This window comes from Furipterus horrens, unplaced genomic scaffold (genome assembly GCF_987537825.1).
Source record: "Furipterus horrens unplaced genomic scaffold, mFurHor1.1.pri manual_scaffold_7, whole genome shotgun sequence".
Classification (NCBI taxonomy): domain Eukaryota; kingdom Metazoa; phylum Chordata; class Mammalia; order Chiroptera; family Furipteridae; genus Furipterus; species Furipterus horrens.
In genome coordinates this window covers 107269115-107282652 of record NW_028327177.1, presented here as the reverse complement: position 1 = coordinate 107282652, position 13538 = coordinate 107269115, and the positions used below count along the sequence as shown (strand labels likewise).

Here is a 13538-nt window from a genome sequence, read left to right as displayed (position 1 = left end):
TGTTTAAACATAAAAATAAAGGAAGTCAGATTAACTCCAAAGTTTATTTATCTTTGCTCTCCACCCTGGACATGTACACTCTGCATGAACATGCTATGCATATTTTACTTATCTTCCAGGTTTGGTATTTCCAGTTGGATATGCTGTTCTTTGAAAGTAATTACCATTAGTTATATGCTAAGATGGTATAAAATATCCCTCCATGTTTTCTTCTAATCCTTTAATGCCTTCATTTTAAATTTTACACCCTTGATCCATCTGAAATTATTTGATGTGAGAAGTGCAAGATCCAATTTTTTTCCCAGATGGCTACTTTTAATGAATAATCTACTCCCCCTCCCCCATGCTGATACAAAATGCTATCTAGATATTTTTACTTATTTGGGTTAACTTATTGCCTTTCTATTCTGTTCCACTGATCTGCTACTTATGTGACATATGCTTTATTTCATTAGTGATTAACATTTCCACCAGAGAATAAGCAGTCAGAAAGTGTCAAACATTTCTTGTCATATACCCTTTAAACTACTTGTTAATTAATACCTGTAGTAAAGGGCTATCAATTAATTTCAAACACATTACTAATGAAGTCAAGTCACAGGTTGATTCTGGAACAGGCCAATTCATTTTGCAACAAGAAAAGATTCCACAACCTTTAGCCAGCCATCTAGAAAACAATGTATGTCATCGAAGACAGTGGACTAGGGAGAAACGAGTGGATGGTTCAGGGGATATCTATCACCTTATTTAGAAAAAAATAACCCAGGCCCACTAGATCAACAGCACTATCTTCATAAATGAAACACTTATTAATAACTCATAATTAATATGAAAAGATAGCATATCTAACTGGAAATACAAAAACTGTAAGCAAAATAGCATATCTACATATATTGTGTAGGTCAGGATTAAAGGTAAATAAATAAACCTTGCAGTTACTCTGACTTCCTTCATTTTTTAAAAAGATTTTTAAAATATATTTTTAGAGAGATGAGAAGGGAGGGAGAAACATCAATCAGCTGCCTCTCATACATGCCCCAACCAGGGACCAAATCTGTAACCCCAGGCAAGAGCCCTGACTGGGAATCTAACTGGTGACCTTTTGCTTTGTGGGATGACGCCCAACCAACTGAGCCACACCATTCAGGGCTGACTTCCTTCATCTTTCTATTTAAACATACTCAAATTTTTAAGTTTTTATTCCATTTATAGCTAGCTACTAGTATAGCTATAATGTTCATTACCTACCTGTACATTATAACCCAGTTGTGTTGCATTTCATTGCATTTGTGCTCACTCACGTTCACCAAACTTTCTGAGAGTAAATCCAAAGGCTATTCCCATTACTAAACTTTTAACTTGGGTGACCACAATAATGGGAGGGGTAAGAAACAGAAGATAAAAGTTCATAGTATCTCAAAAGCATTCGTATAATGGTTAAAGTGACCTCCAGAATCTACCCCTGTGCCGTTGGTTCCAAACTAGAGATCAAGCATCCTATAGTACACAGGTAAGGACAGATCTGAAAGCACATTCCTACAGATCACAGGCACAGAAGCAAAAGCCTGAATGTCTCTGCAGCTGTCAGAGCACAGGACTTCTAGGATTCCCCCAAAGGGACCACCTAACCAAAATCTTCCCATGAACAAAAGAAAAGTTGCTTGAAAGGCCATAAAAAGGAATAACTCTATAGCCCTCAGGGCATACTCCTAAATAGGTCAATAAATCTTTTATGTCAGTCTTTCCTACATACTTTCCCTGGAGGATCAAATCTGTTCTCTTGGCTTTGATAAGCATTTTTCCTAGGAGGACATGTTTTAAAACGATTAGCAAACTCCTTCTTTATCTGGTATCCAAACCATAAATGCCCTGAATTCTTCAATTTGCAAGAAAAAAATATTTCTCCATCTTCCCACATGTCAGAATTTAAACAGTACCTCTTCATTTCTTAAATAAACTCCTTAATTCAAGCTCTGGTATCTGGACTGTTAAATTGTCTTCATTAGTTCAGCAAAGCTCAAAGCTAAAAGATCTTAGAAATCACTTAATCCGTTCTCACTAGGTTTCTTTTGTAGAACCTCTTCCTTTCAATGTTTTTTAAATGTCCATCCAAAAACATTAGTCTCCTCTACAAAGTTGATTCTGCTGCTTTTTTACTGGCTTCTTTATCTTCAGTTAAAATATGTCATTTTGTCCTTTTTCTATTACCTTGCTCAGTCAAGGAAACCTTTCAATTCTTAATTCTCTCATTTCTCTTCCACCTGCTTAATGAGAATACCCAATTTTAGGACAATATTATGTTCTGATTAATAACTAAATTAAGTTTACCATATGGCCTCAAATAACTTGGTTCTTCCAACCTTCACAACAATTCTTCCCAGATGTGCCTGGTTATGAAATGCAAAGGATGTGAGAGGAGTGGGAGAGGGTAGTGTCCCTCTTATTCAAAATACACGTTCCTCAATTCCACTTGACACCTAAAAAATCTGAAACTAGGTGGGAATGCATATTATTTTTATTATTTTATTTTTATTATTTAAAAGATTTTATTTATTTATTTTTAGAGAGAGGCAAAGGGAGGGAGAAAGACAGGGAGAGAAATATCAACCCATTGCCTCTCCTATGCCCCCAGCCAGGGACCTGGCCCACAACTCAGGCATGTGCCTGACCAGGAATCTATCGGTGACCTTTCAGTGTGTGGGACGACCCACAGAGCCACCCACACCAGTCGGGGCTGGGAATGCAGATTGTTAACAAGTGCCTCAGATGATTCTTACGATCAGAGAACACTGGGAAAGGCTGCTTCGAGTTTTCCCCTTTGTTCACGTGAAGGAATTAATGAAGTATTATATAAATAGATTCTTTCTACTATACTTATCTCTATTTTCATTTTAAAAAGAGAAAGGGCTTCAATCTCTTTTTCATAAATGTTGTATCTTTTCAAAATTTAACCTATTTTCAACCACTACTTTTCATGCCCTCACCATAGCCTGTACACCCACCAGATGGCATACAGACATTGTCTGCGAGCCCAGTGAAAGGGAGTGAGCTGGAAGCTGCACATTTTATCTTGAACCAACAGCCACTGAATGGCTGGAGAAGATCAAGGCAGCTGGGTGCAACCACAAGGATCAGAATTTATGAGTATTAGAATACCCAAGGGCTCTTCATTGGAAACCATTCTCATGAAGAAGCCCACAACCACTCTGAAATGGTACCCTGCCCCAAACAGTGTTAACAAAGAAATTGTTTTGAATTTATAGTCAAAGAGATATTTTTCTAATATTTATAAAAGATGCCAAAGACTGCAGACAGATCTAGAATTTATAAGTTTCATTCTTAAAATAAACTTAAAATTTAGGACACAAACTCAGAAAAACCAAAGACCCCTGATTTAGAGTTTCAAAGCAGTTCTTTCTATTCCTTAGCAAATAAAAAAAGGGGGTCACTGTATTCCATGGTACTGTACTAAGTAGCTCATTCAAAATTGCAATGTTATCAATATTTTTATTTCAAGATATTCCCACTTGAGAGCTATTATTGAAGCTACATTTAAACCATATTGTGAAGAGCAAGAAATCTTAAAGTTAGGCATCAGAATCAACAAAACCTTTTGTATTAAAATTTTATCCATTAAAAGATTTTGCAAACCTTTATAAGTTCCACTGGGTCTACTTGGCACACAGTAAGTGCTCAGTTAACAGACTCTTAATTTTTCTGTCAAAAAATTGTCAAGAGATTTCCCAAACTGCAACACAAGTGAGCCAAGTGCCCAAAACAAAGCTCCCTGCTGATGATCTCTAGCTTCAGAGTCAAGATCCAAAAAGTTCATTTGAAAATTGGTTCCTGAAACTTGGTTGAATGAAATACTTCTATTACATGATAGGTTCCTGGACCTATTCACACAATACAGTTAATATACTTAAATACAGTGATATTTCAGTCCTCATCAGTAATTTGTTCCAGAACTCATGATGAGTGCCGAAACCTACGGAAAAATGAAGCATTTTTTCTTGCAGGGCAGTGTAGGACTCATACAGGTTCTAGCAAGGGCAATGAGTCCCAAGTAATCACCGAGTCCCAAGTAAGCGCCAAGTGCTGAAACATTTTTTTCTCATTTGACAAGCTCTGAAGCCGACAAGTACTGAGGTACGACTGTATATACTTAAAGCACAATACACATACTATTTTACCTGCTCCTAAACTATAAAAGTTTTCTATTCAAAAAAATACGGTGTCAAACCTTCTGACTTCAACCCCAGAGATTGTTTTTAATTGCATACACATATAGAACGTCTAAATCAGTCATTCTCTGGTGTTCTGACTTGGAGAACAATGAATAGGGAAGGCTCAGACCTCAGTCTTGTGCTAGAGTTCATATATAAGGTATGAACCACAGGTGCCTCACTCCAGAAGTCTTCTTTCAGTATACTCTCTTAATTTGAAGGGTCAACAGTCTCAATTATTTTGGCATTCCTGTGGTTGACTCTGTTTTCCTTGTTAAGTAACTGATGCCTACATTTATAATCATAAGTGATACACATTTTTGATAACTACAACCTATGAGGCTACCACAGTTACATGTCCCATGGGGGGGCGTATATTCTATCAAAGTTACATATTTCTTGGACAAAATTGTAAAAGTTCTTACTTTAGTCAAATCTGTAGTTTATAAATCCATTTTAAACTCCATGCAAGTTATTTTACTTATCTTAAAGAAGAAAAAAACCTTCAACTGCTACATAATGCTATTCCTTTAAAAAGCAAAATGTACCTAGATCAATTTTAGAATCATATCTTAATCTTAATTAAAATGATAATCTGAAAAGCTTCAAAAATCTTTAAATTCTGGAATTATTATTTAAAGCAAAGAAATCTTCAAGGTAGCCCAGATCTTTTGGAATGAGCCTCATGCTTCTCATTGAAGATAAAATGAACTATCACTATATGCAAATGATGGTTCATGTTGCAATTTCATTTTGAGCCTTAGTATCTATTGTGCAATTATAAACTGTTGCAAGCTCAGTGTTCTTTACATATATATAATGGCCTAATTTTCTCCCCCTAATATTCTATATGATTTAATAACCATTTTAATGCACTAAAATTAACTTTCTCACATATCCATTAAGTACACACAATGTTTTAAGATTTAAAAAACCATTTTCAAAAAGTATGTTACTCAGAATGTTACCTATACTGATTCTCAACTCCTGAATATAAAAGAATAAACTTAAATGATTAAGTTTTATTTATTCACTGATTAAGTCAGATTTATGACCTCCGCTCCCCATTTCAGCTACTGTGAATTTTGAATGAAACAGCCTCAATTGTAACAGAAGAAACATCTGTTGCTTTTTTTCCTCACCAGGGCTTTCCTAACTGAAAGAAAGGCTCTCTGACTGACCTCCCCTCCCTCTCCCACTCTCCCGCCCTACCCACACTAAGTTGCTTAAAACTTCTTTTTTAAGGAAATGTATTATTTAACATTTTACTGTATCTACTTAAAATGTCATAGTGTATTTAGAAACACTAACTTCCTTATTAAAGTTCAAAGAATGAGTAAATGGTGCATACATCAAAAAACAAGAGATGGGACTGGTAAATATTGTAACTAAAACTTCAAGAGTAGTCTTGAAATGATCAACTCAACCAAGTTGTCACACATTTCAGCTTCACTCAGTACTGTTTAGGGTTAAGATTTTCTTCATTGATTCATATAGGACCTTGTATACTATATTTTCTTTGCCAGTCCAACACTAACATAATGGCAGTCACCACCTCAAGAGGCAGACACCAAATGCTGCCACCCACACTCTCACACTGTGCCTCATAATAAACCATAAAGCAGTGGAATGCACCGGCCCCTTTATGAGCAAACAATGCCCGAGCTTCATTAGAATACAGCTGACGTTTTCAAAGCACAAATACTTTTTAAGAAAAATGTACTGGGGGTGGGGAGGAAGGAATAAAACAACTATAAGCTGAAATTTTTTTTAAGTGTCAGGTTTATTCCAAGGATCCTGAGGAAGCATATTTCGCCGCTGACAATTTAAAAGTTTTCATAAATGGAAAAAATGTATGGGTGAGGGCAAAGCTTATTTTATTAACTACTGGAAAGAAATGAAAGTAAAAACTATCATTTGGATTGCATTCAGAAGTAATAACCATGAAGTAAGTACCTTTAAAATTATGCATTTCCTCAACTGCTTCCTTATCTCTTGCATGAAGAAAACTGAGCTCCGGAATTATTTTCACAATTTAATTGATTTATATAAGTAACTTAGTGATAAACTAAGCTGCCTCTACCCCTCCCCCCCACCCCAACCCCCATGCTCTGTAGTTTTCCTTTCTGCAACAAGCAAGGACGTCTTGAATTCAGCGTGCTCTTGGCTATTTATCAATTTAATACTGCGGCTGTTGAAAGAATATAAAATGAGCGCTGTAAAAACTCACCCAGCAGAAAGAAACAAAATGATCTCTCTTACCTGGTCTAAAGAAGCATGCCTCTCACTGCAGCACCAACAACACTCTACAGTCTTTGTTACCATTCACTGGAAACTTGAGACTGTGTCAGACATAAGCAATCGAGCACAGAAAGCTCAATTTAAAACACTTCTCAGTAAAACTAAAAAGATGCTCAAGAAAACTGGTGAGTTAACCATCTTTCGGAAGAATACTATCTAATGCAACGACAAACTGAAAGTGCAGGTCTTGACAGACAAAAGGAACTTTTTAATGTAAAATCTTGCTTTTCTCAAGTAAAGGTTGCTTAAAATATGCCTGAAATAAAAGTGGTGAAAAGATAAAATGCCCAACTCCAATTTCCTAAAAAGCCCTTGAATTTTAACTAGCTAAAAAATAAGATTAAACTTACTCGTGAAACCTGCATAATTCGAATTATACATGTCAGGGTATTTGCTGGCTCCAAAGCAGGCACAAAGCAGGAGATCTTAATGCATCTTGAAAGCAGAGCAAAATCACCATGAATTTCAGAGGAGGGGAAAAAAAGGGGGAGAAACTCTTGAAAAACTGGTCAGGGCTTTTCAACCTGTATGAACTGTCCAGCTCTTCGGGGAGGAAAAAAAAGTCCTGGTCCTGCCCCCTGAGATAGGAGGCCATGCTTCAATGCCAAAATGAATGACAGGCCCATTTCTGATATCAACAAAGACCAGCTTAGTGGTGCTCAATTTTTTTTTCACTTTCCCACACAGTTAGAAGTTCTAAAATTTTCAGGTTAGTACCTTTATACCTAGGGTTAAGTACCTTTCTCCATTTTCTCAAGAGAGAACCCAATTATGTTGTCCTAGTTTTTTTAATGATTAATTAAAAATACATATGTAGCCATGTTATCCAGGTTTTTCTAGGCGAGAAGTCGGATAAAAGATGACCTCTTAAGTTGCTTTGCAAATCTATCCTTTGCAATATCAGATCACCATATGACTTATTAATATTAATAAGTTTCTCCTGCACCCTGACATTTGGCCACAAGAAGAAACAAAAAGTAGGTAACAAACATAAAAATAAGGTAACTGAGATTATAAAACTTTCAGCTAGTTAAATGTAAAAATTACTTACTGAAGTACATGTCTATGATTATACAAATTCAAAACAATAAACTCTTCAATTAATAACATATATTTACTGAATGCCTATTATGAACCAAGCACTACTTTGGGCTCTGGGGATAGAGCAGTAAACACAATACACAAAGTGAAACAAAAATCTCTGTCTTCAGTGAGTTTATTAGTTTATATCTCAATTCCCTGTACAACCCTCTTAGATGACTAAGGTACCTTTGCTTATTTTATTAGTTACCACCTAATCTTAGCTATGCCCCTCAGAAAGTATGCTTTGACATCAGCTCCAGGATGGTTGTCCTTTCTTCAGTGTTGTACCCCCAGTGTCTAAAACAGTGCCTGTTCGTCACTCAGATAAACATATCTTGAATGAAACAGATCAAAGAGAGCCTTTTCTTAGTCAAACTTTGCAAACAGACTATGCACCACATTACATTACATGCCCAGAGATATGTCAAAAAATGATACAGTAAAGGTGCAAATTAACTTGTGTTGCAAATATATATTCACTTGAAATTCAAGATACAACCGATATGGCCTTGTATCTTTTCAGATTCTAAAATCTGTTTTCACTAACAGATGTGAAATTCATTATAATATTTGAGTAAAGGAATCGGATAAAATTCTATACACGAAGTTTTTACGGACCATCAGGTTTCAGAAAAGTTTTGAATAAAAAAAGAAGGAACTTGAAAATTACACAGCGTCCGATCAGTTTTGTGTATTAAAATCTTACATGTTTACACCCACTGACATACTCTATTGAAAATAGTGTTAAGCTCTCCATCCTGCTTCTAATCATCTGGGTTGCCATTCAGACACCACACAGAGAAAATGAGCACAAACCTCTAACCTATCAGATCAGCCAGAAGTGCTCACCATGTTACCCAGGGCCAGGATGTTCAAGGGATAGATATGGTCACACCTACTCTGCTACTGCCTTAGAACAAAATGAAATTAAACTTCCCAGGATTCAGGTACCCTAACCATACTTCTAAATAGCAGAGCATTCCCACCTCACCCCACCCCGACCCCCTAGAGCTGGACAATAATTACAAGTTTAAATATATTCATGCATTTAGTATATGTTCTAACAATAAACCCAACAGCAACCCAAGATCTGGCAGACTTGTGATGGCTGAGGACAAGTATAGATAAAATAAAGTGGGGCCGCCCTGATCACTGTGGCTCAGTTGGTTGGGTGTTGCCCTGCAAAGTGAAAGGTTGCTGGTTCCATTCCCAGTCATGGCATATGCCTGGGTTGTGGGTTCGTCCCTGTTTGGGGCGTGTATGAGAGTCCCTCTCTTTCTCCCTCCTTTCCCCTCTTTCTAAAAATAAATAAATAAAATCTTTAAAAAATATAAGGTAGGGCCAAAGCAGGGTTCCATTATTCCCGCAGGAGCAATTCTTCTTTTCCTTAGCTATCATTCATTCTTTCCTTCAACAACTACTTATTGAGCACCAGGCACTGCGCTAGACAGCAAACTGACCTGCTCCCTTCCTGTCCACTCCATAGATCTGATGTTGAGCCTATCTTTAGTCTTCTATGTATTTCCTTCTCCCTGTTTGCCTTCCTTGGCAGCGCCCTTTCTCCAGGCCCAATTCTCCACTCACACTGCTCTGCAAACCATCTCCAAGCCTTTCTCAGCAGGCAGCCTAATCACTACCTTCTGTGTTCCTTTACTCTTGTTCCGCACTGTGGGGAAATTCATAAGCCTTCCCACTAGCATAATAAAATGCATCATATGTAGTCCTCTCAAGTAATTTTTCTTTAATCTTACAGAAAATCCACTTAAGCAAAATATTATTTACAACTACTGATTATCTAGAAAACACGAAAAGGGGGGCGAGGCATTCTCTCCCCCAGACTTATATGCTGATTTATTTGAACTAAAGTTGGCTGTTTCTTGGCAACCACACCAAATATTTAATACATTTTACAAATGAATAATACATTTATATTCTATAGGCAGAAATGACATTATGATAGCACAATAATAGTTTTTATTTGTTCCATTTCTGTTAAATATAACTATCTACTAGATCCATATTATGAGGGAGTGAAAATTAGCTATGTTGACTTCCTATACATATTCACATTTTAAGGTAAAATGTCTAATCATGTTTCCAGTTTTTTTCTAAAACACACACCACTTCCCCAATTTAAACAAAACAAAAGAACCCTGTCTGGATAGCTCAGTTGGTTAGCGTGTAGTCCTGATATGCCAAGCTTGCATGTTTGATCCCTAGTCAGGGAACATACAAAAATCAACCAATGAATGCATAAATAAGTGGAACAAATCCATGTGTCTGTCTGTCTGTCTCTCTTCCTCTCTCTTTGTAACATCAATAAATAAAAATTTTTTAAAAACACAAAAGCAATAAGAAACAAGTTCCAATGGCCTCAAAATGTCGAGAGCTACAGTAGAACCTTAGCCACATGTATTTAAATTTAAATTGATTTAAGTTAAATAAAATTAAATTTTTAATTTCCTAATTGCACTAGACACATGTTAAGACCTCAATATGTTAGCTACATGTGACTAACAGCTACTATATTGGACACTGTAGATACAAAACATTTGGAGAAAGCATGAGCATTGGAGTCAGAATGCTTGATCCGAATTCAGGTATCAATTTAGTTACAAGGGATAGAAAATCAACTCAAACTAGTTTGACTTTAAAGCAAATTAGTTGGCTCAACGAGCTCACAGAGTGCAAAAAAGGGTTAGGAAACATAAAAAAGAACCAGTCAGAAATGCAGAATACACTAAGTGAAATGATGAATAACATTACAGGGAGTCAACACTAGAGTAGATGAAGCTGAGAAACTGCACTGTCTAAAGCTGACAATGAGCTGTACCTTGATAAATCTAAATATGTATACTTATGCTCCATAACCTTGCTGATCTTACAAATCTCACCTTCATAATAACATTAGAACTATCCTCTGTTGGCTTTTGGATTTCTTCTCTGTTTCACCCCTCTCCTTCTGGGCTGTTTCCTTTATTTTTTTCTCATTATTTGTATTCTAAGCGGCTCAACTATAGCCCTTGGTTCTTGCTATGTTTTTGCTTTAGAAGGTGATTGGCCACATAATTTACCATCCCAACTAGGTTAATCATTGAGAGTTAAGGGGGGTACATTATAATAATTATGCTGGGATACAAATGAAGCTGTTTGGAAAATTTAGAACTATGGATTCCTGCTTTCAGTGGTCTCCTTCACCATATCTTTAAGCATGGCATACAAAAACCTATTGAGAACTAATTATATCTTATGGATTAAACATCTACCTTTTATGGCTGACTCCCAACTCTACCTCTAAGCCTATCTTCACTCAATACTCAGAGGACATTCAGACGCAATTCTCATTTGACTGTCTTCCTCATCCAACACAGACACTCAGAAAAACGCATAATCAAACTTTCAAAAGGCAAACAAAAAATAAAAATTCTGAAAGCAACAAACAAGAAGCAAATTACCACATACAAATCATATATCTATTAACTTACTTAATATCCAGAATGTATTAAAAAACTCCTAAAACTCAACAAAAAATCAAACAACTTGATTCAAAAATGGGCAAAGGACTTAAATAGACATTTCCCCAAAGGACATACACAAATGGCCAATAAGCACGTGAAAAGATGTTCAACACCACTAATCATTAGGAAAATGCAAATCAAAATTATAAAGAGATATCCCCTCAAACCCATTTGGATGACTACTGAAAAAAAAAACAAAACCCAGAAACAATTGGTGTTGGGAGGATGTGGAGAAATTAGCACCTTTGTGCATCGTTGGGGAGAATGTAAAATGGTTCAGCTGCTACAGAGATTGGAATGTCAATTCCTAAAAATAAAATTACTTTGAATCTGAGTCAATTTCACTTCTAGGTATATACCCCAAAGAAATAAAAGCAGTGTCTCAAAGAGATATTTGTACTTCCATGTTCATAGCAGCAGTATTCACAATAGCTAAAAAGTGTTAGCAACTCATGTGTCCATTGACAAATGAATGATACGCAAAATGTGGTAAACACCTACAATGGAGTATTATTCAGCCTTAAAAAGGAAGGAGATTCTGGCATATATTCTTGTCAGCAGCCGTCCGTCTCGAGAGACGATGGTGTAGCTTCTTAAGAGTCTATCTGCACCGCCGAGAATGGCTGTGCAGTCCGACTCGGGAGTGACATGGTATCTGTCTCCTCCCGTGTTGAATCGACATCTTGCGATGACGCTGAAGCTACAGAGCCTGGGCAGGGTAATATGGAGGGTCTGCTGTTGCCCATGCAGCAGACCCCCCCTCTCTTTGCAGCTGAAGGGTCCAAGGGAAAGACGGAGTCGATACAGCTTGGGTTCAGGTGCGCCGCAGGAGTTGCCGGTGTTGACTACAACGTCAAACCGCCTTAGGGACTCCGGCTCCGGATTTTCTGTCGGGGTTTACTCCCTTAGCCTTTCCCCTGAAGAGGTATGCCGCAAGGCAGCGGAGGTTTTTTGGAGTCAGAGTTTTCCTTCTATATATTACAGCATGAATAAACTATGAGGTCATTATTCTGAGTGAAATAAGCCAGTCAAAGAAGATAAATACTGTATGATTCCACTTACATGAGATACTTAACAGTCAATATCATATAATAGGTTCTAGGGGTAGGGGGAATACAGTAGTCCAAAATGCCTTTCCCCGCTTCTTTACCTCTTCAAAAACTACCCACTCCTCAGCATCCAGGAGTACAGTTCCACCTATAAGAGCTTCTCTTACCTCTATCTCTAGTCTAACCTCACCACCTTCCTCTAAATTCCTACATAAAATATATTAAAATATCAATACCAATATAGATGTGATAAATTAAATGTGTTACAAGAATAAACTTGTTCAGATCTAAATTACAACATCTTTTAGTTAAGTTACATAATAAATTTGACTTGAGAGAGAGAGGAAAGGGGAGAGAGAGAGAAACATCGATTTGTTGTTCCACTTACCCATGCATTCATTGGTTGCTTCTTGTATGCGCCCTGATTGGGATGGAAGCTACAACCTTGGCTCTAACTAACTGAGCTACCTGGCCACAGCCTACATGATAACTTCTTTTCTTTTTCTTTATTTTTATTCTTGACACTATTATAGGTGTCCTCATTTTCCCCTTTGCCCACTTCCACCCAGCCTCCGCCCCCCTTCCCTCTGGCCATCACCACACTGTTGTCTGTGACAAATTCTTAATGAGCTATTGTCAAAGCTGCAAAATTAACTATGTTGTTCAATTTGCACATATTTAGTAACTGTTGACAATGTGCCAGACATTAGAAGGGAACCTAAAAATACACTGGTGAAGGAAAAGATATAATCCCTAGCCTCAGGAAGTTACAGTCTAATGGAGGAAACACTATACACAAGTACACAAATACAAAAATATCAATTGTGTTCACTGCATTGAAAGAAATTAATGGGCATTAGAAAGCTGGGAAGGGGTATTACATGTATGCTCTTTTAGATAAGATGGTCTAGGAAGATCTCTCTGAGGGGAGTGATATTTGAGCTGCAACTGGGAAGATGAGGAGTCAGCCACAAGGCGGGGAAAAGAGCATTTCAGACCGAAAAACAGAACTTCGAAAAGGCTCACATAATACCCATAACTAAAATAAAGCAAACAAATTGAAACTGAAGACGACAAATAAAATACACATAATGGAATGGTTACAGAAAAAAGTTATTTACACAAAACTGTAGAAGGAACCCACTACTTATTTTCTTATCTGGTGCTACAACAAAGAACGTGGGGAAAGAATCAGAATCACGGATTCCATGAGCAGAAGACTAAAAAGGAACACAAGGATTATCGCAGTTCAATAAATACTCACTAAACACAATTATGAATGTGTAATAATTCACTGTACTGATGTATTATATTTCATTTCCCTATAATGAGTATTTATAGTCTCCACGTTTTGCCATTAT

At 36.9% G+C, this 13538-nt stretch overlaps 1 protein-coding gene across 9 annotated transcripts in view; it reads right to left on the bottom strand.

Annotated features, from left to right (window-relative positions):
* TFDP2 (transcription factor Dp-2) overlaps positions 1–13538 on the bottom strand; it is a 184240-nt gene that overhangs the window by 55071 nt on the left and 115631 nt on the right. For 2 of the 9 annotated variants that reach the window (XM_090284238.1, XM_090284236.1), the window contains exon 1: positions 6878–7049. The exons of 4 other annotated variants lie outside the window; for them this stretch is intronic. Coding sequence is in view for 2 of the 5 variants with exons in the window: in XM_090284236.1 (XP_090140362.1) it covers positions 6878–6908 (31 nt within the window). In the remaining 3 variants the exon portion in view is untranslated. Of the gene's footprint in view, positions 1–6182; positions 6231–6488; positions 6565–6877; positions 7050–13538 lie in introns of those variants that run through there. 3 more of the 9 variants (XM_090284240.1, XM_090284239.1, XM_090284237.1) reach the window with 3 other exon arrangements.